This window comes from Danio rerio, chromosome 19 (genome assembly GCF_052040795.2).
Source record: "Danio rerio strain M-AB ecotype USA chromosome 19, GRCz13ab, whole genome shotgun sequence".
Taxonomy (NCBI): domain Eukaryota; kingdom Metazoa; phylum Chordata; class Actinopteri; order Cypriniformes; family Danionidae; genus Danio; species Danio rerio.
Genome location: NC_141039.2, coordinates 45612342 through 45630745, shown reverse-complemented (window position 1 = coordinate 45630745; position 18404 = coordinate 45612342). Strand labels below are relative to the sequence as shown.

At 35.9% G+C, this 18404-nt stretch overlaps 1 protein-coding gene across 1 annotated transcript in view; it reads right to left on the bottom strand.

The window, feature by feature from the left end:
• pum1 (pumilio RNA-binding family member 1) overlaps positions 1-18404 on the bottom strand; it is a 53102-nt gene that overhangs the window by 29179 nt on the left and 5519 nt on the right. The window contains 5 exon segments of the mRNA NM_001277119.2: positions 92-261; positions 2156-2343; positions 4744-4849; positions 4938-5006; positions 6556-6869. Of these exon segments, the coding sequence (NP_001264048.1) occupies positions 92-261; positions 2156-2343; positions 4744-4849; positions 4938-5006; positions 6556-6858 (836 nt within the window). The 5' untranslated portion in view covers positions 6859-6869.

Here is an 18404-nt window from a genome sequence, read left to right as displayed (position 1 = left end):
TTAAACCACTCATTTCTTTACAACAAACAAATCATGTACTGACCCCAAACTTCGAGCTGTAGTGCATTATTGCACCTTTTGTGGCACATACCTAAAATCTTTAACATCCACATCAAGTCCATTCTGATTGGGCAGTCCATTAGGATTATCCAAAACATCTGGTTCGGTCTCCTTCAGTTCCTTTCGTTCGGGGTCAAACGTTGTCTTGGGTTTTTGTTCCACCCTTTTCTCAGGGTCATCAGCCTCTGAATCTCTTGGACCCTAAGAGAAACAACAAAAAGCATGAGCGTTTGTTTGTTTATTTTTGCCACATCAGCAACTTCTGGCTATTTTATTGCATTCCTTTACATAAAATGAACAACTTTATATTACAACAACAATATAAAACAAATAATATTAGATATAATTTAGCTCTATATATTACAATAATTTACTATTCTTCCTAGGGATACATTTTTAAAAACATCCAAAGTGCACACAGTGCAAAACAATCTTGGGTCGGCACTTTATATTAAGTGGGCTTAAATAATATGCACTTACTCTGAAACTAATAATTCGTTACAATGTGTGCATGTTAGGAATTCTCCAATCAATCGGCCAGAGATCGATATCGGCCAATAATTGCATTTAATGACTTGATCGGTACTCGCCAATTTGGCCAATCTCATGCATTGATCGCTAGTGTTTGTTTAAAAGTTTAGAAGTGTGAGCAATTGCAGCTATAATATATACAGATGCAAAGCAATCTGTTTACAGTCTTTTGGCTCGACTCCCTTAAAAGGTCTTTTTGCTGCAGCCATTGCATATCCAGTGTTTTGAGCTGCTTTATCTATTATTTTCTGTAAATCTGCTTCTGACCATGACGTGTTCACACCTAAATGGTTATAGGGGTGTTTATCCTTTATTTATTCTGATGTGTATGGAGAGATCTCCACTTAAGGATCATACTTGGAGAGAAATGTGCCTTATGCATTATAAAGCTGGAGCCATCAGAATCAGTATTCAGTATCGGTCGATCACAAATCACAAGAAATCGGTACTTGGTATCAGCTGCAAAAATCCTCCAAATACCACCAAACCGGTCCCTAACCGACCGCAAGACAACCAGACAACGCAAGAAAACCAGAAGTACAAAGTAGTTATGCTGATGACACTCAGATCTACTTAGCCTTACTGCCTAATGACTACAGCCCCACTGACACCCTCTGCCAATGCATTGATGAAATTAACAATTGGATGTGCCAAAACTTTCTTCAGTTAAAAAAAGAGAAAACTAAAGTCATTGCGTTTGGGAACAGAGATGAGGTTCTCAAGGTGAATGCGTACCTTGGCACTAAGGGTCAAACAACAAAATAAATAAGGTCAAGAAACTTGGTGTGACTCTGGACTCAGATATGAGTCTCAGTAGTCATGTCAAAGCAGTTCGTAGCATACCATCATCTCAAAAACATTGCAAGAATTAGATGCTTTGTTTTCAGTGCTTTAAGTCTTAGAGAAGACTTGTTCATGTTTTTATCAGCAGCAGGGTGGATTACTGTATAAACTAGAAATTCCAAGAGTTCAGTCAAAGCAGGGTAAATCCGCCTTTAGCCACTAACAGCGCCCCCTGCTGCTGGAATAAGCTTCCAGAAATGATCAGATGTGCTCCAACATTAGGCACATTCAAATCAAAACTGAAAACACATCTGTTTAGCTGTGCCTGTACTGAATGAGCACTGTGCTATTGTGTCTTTATCATTCTTTATATCCCGTTTTAACACATTTAATCTGTTTTTAATCATTTTTATTACTTGTTTTTTTTTTCCTTATCTTTGTCTTTTTTATTCTTCTTTATGTAAAGCACTTGAACTGAATTGCCACCGTGTATGAAATGTACTATATAAATAAACTTGCCTTGCCTAGTTAAAGCCACTAGGGACCAAATTTAGTCTAGTCTTTAGAACTACACATTTTATTAAAACGTATTTTATGATGAGGAAAGCCTAACAGGAGTTCAGTCATTAATCCAAACCTGTATAATTACTAAAATTGGGAATAACATGATGTTAGCATATAAAGCACTTTTGATTCTGGGTGACCTATTTTCTAAAAGGTAATCATCGTAATAATGTAATGAATGTTTTGACAATGAAAGATTTCAGTAATCGGGACTCACATAGGCTCCTTTGCGCAGACACGAGTCCATCTTCTCAGCAGGTGAGGAGCTGAGCACATACTCCACCATGGAAACCCCTAACCCACCGCTCTCGGACCGCGGCGACAGCACAGATCCCGCCTCTCCCACTCCGTGGAAGCCCTGACCCGGTCGGCGCTGCACCATGATTGGCTGAGACACTGAGTGATCTAAAAGAGAAGACGGGGGAGTAAAACTTTACTAATGGCCTGTAATAACAGTAATCAGCATACTCAAAATAAATAAATAAATAAAAATAAAACAATTGATAAACAGAACTTACTAAATAATAGTTAACTCAGTTACAAAAAATGTTTTGGTCCAATTTGTTGTGATTGCAATGTCAATTTCAATTAGCTAGTTGACTTTAATGCTCTGCCATGACACTTTTTGACTGACGGCGACTAGTCGTGCTGCGCAGATCACGCGTTTTTTTTACCTGAACTATATTGCAGGTTTACACACCAAGGTGGTTCACTAAATGAAACTCCCTTCAGATTATTTAAAGTCATTTTTAAAATGTCATTTTTATTATGTCAGCGTCAAAAAATTACGTGGACTATAAATAGTCAAACGGATGCTAGTTAAATAGCTCCATTCAAATATCCTAGAGCATATGCTAGCCAATCACGTTTGCACAATTCTGGAAAAGTAATGGTATTGGCTGTTGCCCTTTGCGAAGTGTAGACACGGACACATCTTGTGAATGAACTGTAAAGCGTGCAGAAACCGTAAAGTGCGCAGCTCCAGAGGAGTGACAAACTTCAAAGCATGTGTAAAAATAATCCCCGGTGAACATGAAGACGTCTGATAAGCAAGAAGAGAATGTAACCGTGAAAAACACCCGACTTGAGCAGGATTGAGCAGCTTTCTAAATGTGCACAAGTCTCTGACAGTGTAATAGAGCTTAATGTTATAGCCTTTGTCTTTCATGCATTATGTTATGAACAACTTCACATGACTCTCTGTGCTGAGGACATTTGCTTTATTTCTGCGCTAAAATATCTGTTAGTCACATCCTTACTGGAACGTGCAGTGATCAATGTGTTGACTGCATTTATTTACCAGTAAAATTAGCCTGAATGTTAATGTTGCAATAATCATAAAATAAAAGTGTTGACAATGCATTTGTTTTGCACTAAAATCAGTCATTGGTAATGTTGCATTGTTTTTGCAATGAGTTATGAGTCGTCAAACAGCATCTGTTTGTATTTCCTGCAAATAAAATGCAAATTGTGGCATGTTGAAAACATTTGCATCTTTTGTTATATTGATGACATCACCAGCGACTAACTGACATCGACTCTACTTTCATAGCATAAAAGTCGACTTCCAAAAATCTAGTCGTTCAACCCCTAATTTCAATAAATATTTTAGAGTGTGACTGTTTTATGTTATTTTATTTTTGAGCATGTAAAAAGACTGGGTTGTTATGATTCACAGATTTGTACTGAACATCTTTGTAAAGAATCTTACAGTTTGGCACTCATGTTTTAACATTTTTAAACCTGTTTTTAATCATTTTAATTCTTTTTTTATTTTTACTTATTGTATTTTATGTTTCCTTTATTCTTGTTTATGCATTGTTACTTTGAATTATACACTTCTGTATATAATGTGCTATATAAATGAACATGCCTTACATCAGGGGTGTCCACTCTCAGTCCTGTAGGGCCGGTGTCCTAGAGAATTTAGCTCCAACCCTAATCAAACACACCTGACAAGCTAATCAAGCTCTTACTAGGTATACTAGAAACTTCCAGGCAGGTGTGTTGAAGCAAGTTGGAGCTAAAGTCAGCAGGACACCAGCCCTCCAGAACCGACTTTGGACACCCCTGCCTTACATGATAGGAAAACAGTGCAATGCTGGTAAAGTGAAAGTCAGATCTGCTTTGTAAATAACTTCAGGTGTTTGTGACCTCAAAAAGAGACTGAAATCAGCAAGTGTTTCAATGTGTGTTTAGTAAATGAAACGGCTTTTTATTCACACAGATGCATGCAAAATATTTAGAGTTGATACTTATATAGTCCCATTCAGAAACTAGTGCCCATCACGATTTGATTACATGTACAACAATACTTTGACTTATTCAAACTAGGGCTGCACAATATATCTTTTCAGCCTCGATAGCGCAATGTGATCACCCGAAATAGTCAAATCGGAGGATTTGCCATGTTGACTTTGTATTATGTCAGAAGGTGGAGTTCCACAGTTTAGGTGTGAAAGAGGGAAAAAATCCCCATGCAATGGAAATGGGTTGGGGGTAACCCTAAAAGAAAGTAACCGAAGGATTGTAGATCGCAACTAGACATCAAAGAATTAGGTTGTGATGAATAATGAGAAGCAAGGCCATGCAAATCTTTGTAGGTCAGCATGGCAAATTTTAAATCAATGAAAAACCTGACAGGCCCAGCGCAATGACTCTAAAACCGGGGAGATTTAGAGATCGCAATTATTGTTAGTATTCTAATGCGAACTATACTGTGCTACTCAATGGAAATGAGCCATTATAGGCACTGAGCTGTCAATTTAGAGTAAAATACTACATCGCATGTGCACACACACATACCAGAGGCTCCCCAAGCGCTGTCTCTCCACTGGTCCAGAAAGATCCCTTTTGGTCCATCTTTCCCTGAATCATCAGTTTCCCAAAACTTCTTCCCAGTAAGGAGCTGCTGCACAGGCCGAACAACAGGCAGAAATATTAATACATAGCCAAAGCACATAACCAAAGTATAAAATAGAAGAGGAGGATGATCTTACCTCTCCCATGGCCCGACCCTCCAGTGCCAGTGCCTGGAAGTCATGATTTAGCTCATCCATGGATCGTACCTGTGTGAAGTTTCACAAATATCATTTGAAATTAAAATACTTTATTTTTGGTCCTACAAATAAGAGTAATTCACTGTGAATGAACCATTACAAGATGATCATTTAATATTCATTTAATTCCCAGAATCATTGTATGAAAGAGGCTAATGTACGCCTTGGCAATTGTGCCGTGCATGTTTTTGTTTCAGTTTTTTTTTTAATGGCAAAATTTTGTTGCTGCAGTGTAATACATAATTACACTGCAAATAATACAATTAAATTTGTGTTAAATGATGTCTATTTAGTTGTGATGCTTTCAATAAATTGTAAACAGGACTGCTTTAATAATTTAATATTATATTAAATTTGATAAAAATCACTTTAAAAATCACACATTAGAAATTAAATATTACATTGAATAATCAAATTAAAGTCTAATATAAATATAATCAACATTCTAATTAAAATACGAGTATATTTAATTATTTAATTTTTTATCATTTTAGCTTATTTGGGTATTCAAGTTATTATAATAGTCTTTAAAAGTTGTTATTTTTCAACAATTGAATGGACAGTAATTAACTTTGTTTCAAATAATTTGTATATATGTTTTACATTAAATACATATTTTTTATAAATTAAACATTAAATATCACAAAAATGTTAAAGGGCATCTATTTTAACCCTTTTACAAGATGTAAGATAAGCCTCCAGAATGTGTCTGTAAAAGTTTCGTCTCAAAATACCCATCAGATTATTTATTACAGCCTCCAGAATCTGCCCATTTTGGTGTCTGAGTACTGTGTAGCTGTTTTTGTAGCCTGTGGCATTAAATGCAAATGAGTTGCTTCTCCCCGCCCACCATTCCCAAGTGCGTGTCTGCTTGTCATCATGCGTTACATCAGATAAACAGCAGTCAGTGATAGAGACAGACGCATATGAAGCTGAAATACAGCTCAGTCAAAAATACCAAGTTTATTCAATGTATTTGTGGTGGAGTTTATTCAAGCCTTTCTGAAATGATGAGTCTCACAAATGTTTGCAGTACGTACACACACACACTGTTCATTGACACCATGCGGTCATGGTGATTGTAACAGTTAAGAATTACAGTGATTTTACTGTCTTTATACAAGTATGCTCTGTTTTAAAAACGTTTTAAACTTATAAAAACGCAGAGTTGGAACAAATAATCACAGTTTCTTTGAAATAAAATGTTTTGTGGACGTGTGTATACATGTTATTATAGAAACATTGTGCCTGTCCATCAATTCGGTGGGCAAAGAAAACTACACTCTTACGTCACATTGCAGTGGGCCTCAAAGTTACTGGGATTTGGGACCTATTCTAACATCAGTAAATTGCAAACTGAACTCCGTTCTGTCCAAACAGCTAACAAAAGTTTTATAATTAAAGAATTTAATACAAAAAAAATTACCTGTAGAAAAATAAACCAAAACTGACCTATTCTTAATTTTCAACCAAGTGCGTCTTGTGACTAATTACGGATGCATCCTTAATTATTATAAAATGTTAATGCTACAGGGATTATGTAAAAAGGTATTTTTACCTGGTTGTCTGCATGAATATTGTCGCCGGTCGGCCAGCGGTGTTTGCAGTTGTTGTATCCGGGCTGGTCCCCGTGCTGCCGCTGAAAGAAATAATCCACCATTGCGTCATCTTGCGATCGTCCGGCTCCCTGTGTCGGGGCAGGGGCCTGAGGAGAAGGGCCGGGTTGAGGGGTGTGGCCCGCAGCACTCAGCACCACAGGCATGCTGGGTAATGGCCTGTCAGGGGGAGGCAGTCTCAGGTGGGGGCTGAACGAATCCTGCCAGAGCACAGCTTTCCTCTTCAACACACACGCTACGCTCATTCCACCAGAGACTGCAACACAAGAACAAAACAAAACACCATTAACCCTTGAGACATCTGGGATTGAGCTTACAGCGCATTTGGTTCCTACACCTGTGCGTCCAATGGGAAAGATCACAAATACAAATGATGAAATACTGATCTAGATTTTTCATGGCTGATTAAAGTTGATTCTTTAATTTTGTACCAAGTAAACTGGCTGATTTGAATAAAGATGTTTTAGCTAGAAACAAGATGAATGTCAAATGAGTACAGAAATGAGGTGTGCACAACTATCTGCAGTGGTTTAAAATTGAGGCAACCGCAGTGCCTCCTGCATTCAAACAAACAATTTATACACTGACTACATAATTGGGGTGGGTAGGTTGTGGGTTGAATTAGTATTATTTAAAAATGTTAAGTAAAAATATAATGATCTGAGCTTTAATAAATTATGCTGCCAACAAACAACAACAACAACAACAACAACAAAAACACTCATACAAAAATGTAGACAGGCTGAATACAAATGCAAATTCAGTTTCTTCCAGCAGGTGGCGTTTACAGAACTGCTGTAATAATGGAGTTTCCTTGGTTTTTCTAATACAATCATAATTTATACACAAGTGCAAGTCAACATAGGGCTGGGCGATATTACAAAAAATTATCACGATATGTTTCATATCATTCGATATTAATAATTATTGAATTTTTAAAAAAAATCCATTTAGAAATTAGGATTTTTTAACCACCTTATTTTAACTTGCTAACATTACTATGGCAGAACGTTTTAATAGTCAAAAACAAAAATAAACAAAATATCTGATCTCTTAATGATAAAATAAACAAGTGCTAAAGACACTCTAAAACTTGATCAATAAATTATTACAAAGTGTGTGCAATAGGGCTGGGCGATGTTGACCAATTTGGCATCGTATGATGTCTAATGTGAAACATTGCGATGGACGATGCCATCGTCATCGTAGGCAGGGGGTGGAGGTGGTTGTTAAATATCAATTAATTTATAACGAATTAATTAACTGTAGCCAACCATTTTCACTACCTGACCCACATGGTCTTTGCTTTACCCATAACCAAACCATAAATAATTAAAGTTACAAACAAATAACCACCTGTCAATCACTTTTTCCGCGGGACTGGGACATGAATAGGGCAGTGATCTGTGTTGATCTAATGGCTTTTCCCACAGCTGGTGGAGGAGACGAGAGTTCGGTTCGAGATCACTGTAGTGCATACATTTTCATAGTTTTTACTGCCAAAATTCTCACCGCATGCACTGATTTAGGAGACATTTATGCAGAATGCATCTTTGTACCTAAAAACACCAAACGCAGCACTCAGGAACAGATTAAAAGAGTTGTTATTAGAACTTTCTGAAGTAAAAAAAGCCCACAATGCTTGCCCCGCCTTTGTGCTCTTCTTATTGGCTCACTGCACTAGAACTGAACACGAATGATTGGTAAATATCAGCTGTCAATCACTCAGTCAATGCATTCTGCCTTCAGATGACAGGAGCTACAACCGCGAAAATGTGAAACGCTGAAGATGAAAGAATGAAAACAACACTGAAAGGTTTACCTAAAGTTACTAATAATGGCACATCTGCTTAGTGATCATCATGTGCTGAATGTTAATCCAGCATTTACACTTTTTCAAGAGTGGATAAAATACTTCCAGTGGATTCAAGTCTGCTATGAAAATGACTAAAGCCATTCACTGTAAAGTCTGTGGGACAGGGTTTGCAGGTAACAGCGTTTGCCACAGAATCTACACATTTTAAGCGCGAGAGGTAATGTTACTGTATAATCCTTCATTTAATCCTCACGATGCTGTCAGCCGTGCAAGCGGCAGCTATATGTAACATTTAACAGCTTATGAAAAGACCGATAGTATTGTTAAGATGACATGCAAATAATAAGTTATACCAATCTAAATGTGGGGCGGGTGATGGATCGCGATGTCGGCTCAGCATCGTGAAGTTTGTCGGCCATCGGTGATGGGCGATGGCATCGTCTATCGGCACAAACCTAGTTGTGCAATGGTAAAACGTAAATACCGAACAATCAAAGCAAACTTAAAGTAGATCAACATCTGTAAGGTATGAATAATAATACAGTAAACCCAAAACTCTGCAACAACTAAATATTTGCTATTTAATATTTAATTGAACTATCAATTGATCAACAAATCACTATTAGTTTCATTTGTTTTTGTAACGCTCAAACTATAGTGACCGCACCCTACAGCAGGGGTGTCCTAACTCGGTCCTGGAGGGCTGGTGTCCAGCAGATTTCAGCTCCAACCTGAAGGGATGTTTCCAGAAAGCCTAGTAAGAGCTTGATTAGCTTTCCAGGTGTGTCTGATGGGGGTTGCTTGGAACTAAACTTAACAGGACACCCCTCCCCTGTTTAGACACCCCTCCCCTACAGTATAGTAATAATCAATATATAATATTTGCTGAAAGACGCGTTTTTAAAGTTTGTTGTCTACAGAAATTGTTCATTTTTAAAAATTGCCATTTAATAACAAATAAACGAATCCACAAAGAGAATAATGACAGCTTTCTTGTATCAGTTAGCTTTACTATTAGTTTGTTTACACCCATAAATCAAGTAAAGCATCAGGGGGTATAATAAAAATGTGGATAGAGTAAAATAGCAAATAAGCTGTAAATCTGACATCATCATCATCATCAATTGGACAGATTCAACCGAGACAAACATTAAATGAAATCCCTGACCCGTAAAAATATAGGGCGACAGCAGAGAAGACGTGCACGGTCTGGGCCAGAATGAGGTCAATTCAATCAATCAGTGCTGGACTGCGAGTGTTCATTACTACATCACTCTCTCTCTCTCTCTCACACACACACACACACACACACACACACACACACACACACACACACACACACACACACACACACACACACACACACACACACACACACACACACACACACACACACACACACACACACACACACACACACACACACACACACACACACACACACGTTGAGGCTCAGATGGGACAGCAGAGGTGGTTGTTCTAGTTAATCAAGCAGAGCAGGACTGCCAAAATTAGTCATTTCATCCTTCAAATGCACAAATAATATGATTGTCGCAGAGTCACATTGACATTCTGGGAAAGTCAAGAGTCGAAACAATGGAGGAATTTCCACTACAGCACATGAAGAATAGGACTAATTATAACCTATATACCATAGTGTTGATAATTGTGTTAGTATTTTTCTTGTAATTCATACACGCAAAGGTTGTAAAATGGTCCATTTATTTGTTTGCGTGTAGTATTTTGTAAATAACTCATTTGGTTTACTAGATCTCAAGGTTTTAGTCAGAGCTGTTTTCTGTTGATGCATGAACTAAACTTCAATGCATGTGTTATGCGTGCTATCAAATGATCATAGTAAGCTTAGTTATAGTCTCAACTTTTAAATTTTGGTGAATCATCCTTTTCTTTACTCATTCATTGCTCTAAATAAACTTAAATGAACATCAGAACATAATGTTGAAAAACAAAGAACAGCTTACTGAAATGTTCCATGTTGATGCAATCAATACATCAATCAGTCAGGAATTCAGACACATGTAAAAGTCAATAAAACAGCTTGTAAACATTAGCTCTTTTATCCCAAGATGCAAATTAATTTTATGCACAAAACTAACGCTCTTGACAGTTCTGGAGGCCATTATAATAATATAATAACACTAATACTGAAATGGTTCAGGCGTTTAAGAATGATAAAGACAACATTTCAGATGTTTTACAATGTGCTCAGCCTGCTGGTTTGTCCATTCATGCATGTTTTAATCATCACATGATCTCTTATAACAAAATCTCATGCCTTTTTTAATGTGCACGCTAAAAATTTTTCGTTAAAAGTGTTTCCATCAGTTTATGCGCATCTTTTATCGAATAAAAAAAGTTTATCCTACTCAGTCATGAGCATGTTTTTTATGCTCATTTTCATAAATTAAGCACATCTTGACATTTCCATCCAATAGGGTCTGGCTGCAGATTTGCACGCCCAGGCAACTGCGTTTTCTCTGCAAGTGTCGTCATTTACAACGGCTTGCATGAAAGTCCTTTGGTAATTTAACTTAAGGGTGTCCCTGAGGCCCCTTATCGAGTCTATCTCGACATTATGTTTGGAGGACCTATAAAACTGGTCTGGGATCATGTAGGGACCGTTGAAGCTGCACTGCAACTGTGATTTCATATGGATGCACTCCTGCGCAGACGTGCTAACTTATCAAGAATACTTATAAAGAATAGTTTTCCAAGTCGTTCAAGAATCATTGCTGTAAGTCCATAATGTGTATCTGTTAGTTGTACAACTCCTTGAAATGTTCAAAATAAAAACTAATTCTAATTGGCCTGGTGTTTTTTTCAACTGTGGAAGAATACCTTGCATGTACATTTAGACCTCATAGATGATATTAATAAATAATAAGCTTTGCTGGTATGAATGTTAATAGCAGCCTGCTTTGGTAAATTTACATCAAAGCATTTAATCAAATGATGAATATACTAACTGCTTTTTAAGGGGGAGGGGGTGTGCATGTCATGTTGTACAACGCAAGTAGGCTACTTGCAATTAATACAACGTCAACGTAGTCACTGTAAATGCAAACGAACTGGAAACGTACTTTTGGTTTATTTGTGTTGATTTCAAGTGACAGGTGAAGGTGTCGATTGTGATGACGTCACTTGCATAAGAATCATAGGTGGATGGAAAGTAGCTATTGTCATTTTACATTTACCTCTGGAAAGCCCTGCAATTTTATATCTTGTTAGTTGGTGAGAAAACTGGCTAGAAATGGGAATTTAATTTGCAGCGTATTACACATGCACTATAATTAAAAAGAATCTGTTAATGATTACTTATTTAATGCATGTTTGTATGAAGTGGTCTTTACATAAATGTTACAGGCATTTAAATTTTAAAATTAACAACAAATTCAATAGAAATCCTAAAAATCCTAAATATTTTTACAACTTTAATTGTGACTGTTAAATACTTTATTTATTTATTTTTAAAAAAAATTAATTACAGTTTAGATCAAATCCCCCAAAAATAATATATATATATATATATATATATATATATATATATATATATATATATATATATATATATATATATATATATATATATATATATATAAACTGAATCCAATTGTCCAAAATGTAGTAGTAAGTCACATGACAAGTCTAAATTGATCTAGTTAAATAATCTAAATAACTTTGGGGAAAAAAAACTGTCATTGCAATATTTTGTTTCTGCGATAACTATAATTTCACAAGATAACTTTAGTAATTATTTGGAAAGAACTCATAACTTTACTTTGATTTGGAAATTGACTTTGGAAATTATCCAAAGATGTATAAAATAAATGAATGCATGGATGAAAACAACAGAACAATGCTAAAAATTACATGAACAGCAATTTGTGAAGTTTGAAGAGCATTAAAATATAGAAAATCAATCAATAAATAATAAAACACTGCATGGAGTCTTCATTGTATAAATAAACACTAATTCTTTGTTAAAGGGACAAACTTTATATTTTCTTGTGCTCAAATGGTTTAAATTCACTTGAAAACTTAGGTCACATGCCTTAAAAACACATTAAAAATATAACAAACATCTTTCACACAATTATACTAGGGTTAAACTTTGCAATCAACTCATGTGCTCTAAACTGTGGTTTCTGGGTAATTACAATCACAACTTGATATTGCAGATCCTGTAATGTGACTAATTCTCACATTGTGATATTGATGCTGAAACGATATTTTAAGCAGCCCAAATTCATCCACATAATTGTAACGATTTCCTTTGTAGAATAGCATCCAAAATAGTTTTTCTAAAGTTAAAACACAAACATCAACAACAAAACTACAGGTGAAATATATCATTTCAATCTCTACTTTCAATTCTGAGAAGGTAAACTACAGAGGTCTCTTGTGGATGACTGAGGGTTATTTGCAAAAAAATTCCTACCGCAACAACTCGAGCCAAAAGATGTGCAATAACAAGGAAAAGGGGAAAAAAATGTCCCCCTTGTGGCACAGTTTCATTAGTTTTCTCCTCATCTCTGCTTACAAGGAAATTAGTTTTGCCGTTCCCCTTTACATGCCAATACGTCAGAAAATTAAAAACACAATAAGCAGCACCTTTCAATTTCAGACCACATAGAGACACTACCGTTATGGTTTCAATGAACTTACAATTAAAAATGTAAAACATACAGCACCCAAATATAGAAAACACAGCTTAATGAAACTACTGCCCTTGTTTGTTTTCTGATTTATTTTAGCTGTTTGTTTACCTGCATGAAACAAGACAATGAAAGATGATCGTTTTCTGATGAAACCAACTATAGTGCAAAATATAAACCGTCACATTCAGCAATAGTGCTACAAATAGCTTAAAAGACTAACAAGATCCTGTCTCGTTTTTGCAACACACTTTTGATAACCCTGAAAAAGAGGTCACATGAGTTTTGTTGTCTCTTTTACTTCTAAAACCACACTGAGGTTTGTAGAGATGTGCAGACGCAGGCCACCACAAGCAGCAAATTAATCCCAACAGCAAAATCCTGAGATTGGTGTAATCTCACCCTAAAAACGGTGCCAGAGGTGCTGTCAGCGCTGGGTAAAGTGTGTCACATAGATTGCTTTGAAAATATAGGAGAGCCTTTTTGGGGTTGTTTTCTAAGATTAAATGTATAGTTGTTATTTAAATGTACTAAATTATATTAAGTTTCGTTCCCACTTCCCACATAACATGTATATATTTATCTAATGCCATGTCAGCAGCAAACCCTATTTTCATGTCAAACAAACAATCAATTAAAACTGCAAACTAATAGTTTTCACCCAAAAAGGAAGGAGATAAATGTAATTTCCATTTATAACTAAAACAGTACTGCAAGACACTTCTGGTTTTAACAAACAGAACTGAAAACCTGTACTTTTATTAAAAATAAAATGAAGAAATAATAAGCTGAATTAAAACTCAATAGTAAAATGTTCAGAACTGTGAAAAAATCAGTTACTACTACTGCTGCTGATAACGCTAAATGTAGACACCTAACAATTTGTGCAACCGATATTTATTTTTAATCTCATTTTCAATAAGTGATTCAGTTATTCACTCATAAAACTTCATGTTTCATTGCTGGAGGTGTCATTTTTTTTATTATTCAGTGGCATAACTGAAGGCTTGCTTTTACCACCTATTGGTTAAATAATGTAATTGCTGCCTACAACTTTAATTTTTGAGTGTCAAGTTAAATGTATATGACAATGATTTTAATCTTTACCATAAACAAACAGTGATTTTATCTAAACTATAAACTGCTATCCCAGTACTTCTGTGTTTTTGACTGTTTGTAAACTAAATACTTAAATCTCTTTTTTAATTTGACTTTTTCAAACAGATTTGAATGCAGCGATTCGAAGAATTAACAAACATCTAAATCACCATCATTTTTAATTTGTGTTGCGTGGGTGTTGAGATCCCGATCTTTTAATGATTAATCGTGCAGCTTACACTAAATGCATTAATGCAGGCCAAACAAGTAGTGACAGAAAACCCTTTTAATAACCTAAGAAACCCACCACATCTCAAATTACCAACCACAACTTCTTCCATCATTATATTTTACAGGAAAGCTTACTTGCTTTTATACATGTGATTTGAATGAAATAAGAGGCGAACTCTCTACAACAGTTGAATCATTTTTTTATTAATTCACTGGTCACGTGTGTTCCCGAACTGTGGGTTGTGATCTGTACAAATCAATGATCAACCGTGATCCATTACACCCCTAATATATACATTTATTTAATGCCATGTCAGCATAAAAGAGAAAGTATATTTTCAAGTAAAATAAACAATTAATTAAAAATGCTAATTAAAAACCTCAAAGAAACAAACAAGATATATTAGATCAGATTTTTATGTTAATATATGATCATTATTTTTCTGGTAAAACTTTCTGAATATTGCTGAATAATTTAGTTTAATTCATAAAAAAAAAATCATTCATTAAATGTGGGACAGTCCAAAAAATTTTTTTTAAAGTAAGAGCAGTTTTTTTTTTATTCATGCATCAACTGAAACAGCAGAGACTTAAAGATTGATCTTGGGATTTAAGAATCTATATGTATCTTTTAAAACAAGCTCTACATATACAGGGGTTTAAAACATATTACATTTTGTACTGAAGAGTTTATAAAAACAAAAACAGTTTAGCTGTTTAATAGAACGGTGTCATTTTGCAGCGGCGAAAGCACTTCCAGAGTTCAGATATTCAGACTATGCGATATATTTAATACACAAATATTAAAGCAACTGCAATATTGGTGAAAGCACACTAATGCAGCCCAATGTTATATTTAAGGCTTATAAAATAGTTTAAGAACCAACCAGTAACATTTTAAAAGGCACTGTGTCATGCAACCCTGACAACTGTTTGAAAGGGCCACAGATTTGTTGTTAGTCTCATTAGAACTAGTTTTGGAAACTGGTGAACTGACTGAATTGAAGATCATATGCCGGGACAAAGGGTATCAAGTTGCCAAAGCTAACTATGACTAAGACGGGTCTGACCAGTCATCCCGCTTGAAAGAATGATTGAATCTTTTAGAAACTACCCAGATAAACTGCCAGTTAACCTTAAAGATACAAAACCATTTTCAGTGCCAAATTCTAGACTCCTCAATTCAGCTCCTGTTTTACAGTGCAAACACACATGGTTGCCTTGCATTAATGTTATACAACTACTCATTGATATTTAACATCAAATGAAATTACAAATGACTGCAATCTAACCCCAATGTGAAGATTTATAGTGATTGCGTCAACACCAACATCATATGATTTGAAACGGGCCTTTTCCATGCAAGGTTATTACAGTAGCCTCCAAATAAAACTTTCAACGTTTTCTCCCTTAAATAAAATGTTGACTAAACCAAAGCTATTTTCTTCTGCTACCAGCCTAAGCATTATTTTTATACGGTTTAATTCACTGTACTAAAGTAATAGGGAAATATTGGAAACACTTTACAGTGGTGTTCCATTAAAGCTAATGTTTTTGCTAACATAAACAATGAACAATACATTTATTAAAGTATTTATCCATGTTTGTAAATGCAAAACTTATCTCAGTTAAGCAGACTAGGCAGAATAGCGCTATTTACTGATGTTTTGTTGTTAAACTGAATATAATTCTACATTATCGATGCTGTAAAAGGACCTTCTGGAACTGAAAATAGTCAAATCAATCTTTCACCAGATTTCAGTGGCTAAACAACACTAAAGTGCATATAACCCATCAAGATGTGTTTAAACGCATTTTTGTCTGTTGTGCACAAGGTATTTTGGTAGGATACAACATATTTTGCACAATCCTATAAAAGCAATGACTATTGCGTGCACATACATTTATTGCTCTTTTTGCTGGTCATCAACCATATATTGCTTCGCCATATTAGAAAAACACCCAATTCACACGGGGCTTTAGCGTCACCACTTGACAGAGAGTGTGTCTGAAGCATAGACTGTAAAATATATGGACGTAGTATCCGTGACGTCACCCATAGGTTTCTGAAGAGCGCAAAAAAAGCCACATGTAGGCGCGGCCAACCGTCGTCATTTTGGTCACGCGTCACACCCACGGCGGGATACCAAACAAGGGCAAAGAGGCGGAGAGGGAGCGGAGCTACAGACACCTGCTGCATTTTGCTTGGACCTGGTTCAGACACACTTTACTTTGGGAGAAATGCTTAATACTTTATCACCTGTGACTCGTTTGTATTCTGAGCACTTGTGCTTGGTTGTATTCTATATCAATAAAGTGTTTAGACTTTTAAAACACTGCTGTAATACATTGAGCCACTAAACATTGTTCTTATGACGTTTCTCAACAGGAGGAAAACGCGAATTACATCCAAACACTTCAGATATAGTCTGTGTTAGTAAATGTAAGACTATTGATGAAATCCAGCATAACACTGTATGACAACACTTCAGATGACTGATCTAGAGCCAACAGCTAATCAATCTGTCAGATTCTGGAGTGCATTACAGCTCTAAATATAAATATAAACGATAAATGATCTTAAATAAAACAAATACATGTATAGAGACGGTATAAGTATATAACTTTACTCACATGGGAAACGGAGGCCACGTGAATGGTTTGTGAGCACAATTAAGTGCCCTCAGCATGCCATGCCATCTAATAATTGTGGGAAACAAGTCCAAAAGACAGTCGACTGTGTAAAGCCACATAAAACAACACAGAAATATGATAAATATGCCGAGTTCAGTGGCTAATCTGCAGGATTCAGCTGAGGTGACGTGACGGCGACCAGCGAGACCTAGCTGTCACTCAAGTGGCCACGCCCTTAATTATGCAAACTTAATATAACTGAATATAAAGGAAACGGATGAGTTATAAAAAAATTCACCCCCTCACAGTTGTCATGAAGGGTAATATTACCTGTATTAACCAAAATCATTTTTTGTACCAGGCTGTAAACACCTTTTTCTCTGCTGTAAAGTTGGCCATTCTAACAGTGGCCTCAATTGAAATTTGCTCTGTTTTGGAGCCAGGAGCGGCCAGGACTAGCGAAATTTCGCATGAATTGCAGTTTTAGTTACTTCCGTATCGGCTTCCTGAGGGAGAGTGGGAGGTTGCCGCTTGGTCTGAAGTTAGGGCTAATCGTCATAGCAGCGTCAGCAATGAAATTAGTCTGCAATTGGCTACTATCTGAGCTGGGGTATTTGCATAAAGCGATCTGATTGGCCTCCATTGGCTCTTGAAAGTTGAGAAATTCCCAACTTCTGCAGCATTGATGGATCAAAAATTAAGTTTGGCAACGCTTGACGTCACCCATTTAAAGTGAATAGGAAGCGTTGATGCCGATACCCCGTGTGAATAGGGCATTACACTGCAATTTTTTTTATTCTGCAATGTATATTGCAATATAATACAATTTCAACAGATAACTTGAATCTCTACTTGGAAAGAATTTATCATTTTAGATTGGGATGATCCTGTAAGAAAGTGCATCAGCAAATTAATAATCTGCAATTATAGACTAATTCAATACAGAAAAAAAAATACAAATAAAATAAACATTGCTTTCCGTCTTAACATTATTAAAGTCTTAACACTGTTCAGGTATACAGTAATTGAATTAAATGTAAAATAATTCTGCATTGTCTTTTGTATTAACAGTTTGATAAAATTCATTATTAAAGTCACAAACAGTATGGTTTCTTAGACCTGAATGCTTTTAAAATCCTCACAGTCACAGGCCTCAAAACACTTTCAAAATGATCAATTATGATCCAGACTCAACATTGCAGATCCTGCGATGTGACTATTGCGAATGCTCACATTGCGATATTAATGCTGAAATGATATATTGTGCAGCCCTAATAGATATCCTAAAGACTGCTTTCTAATTTGTCCCTTGGAACATGAAACACTGTAATTGCAA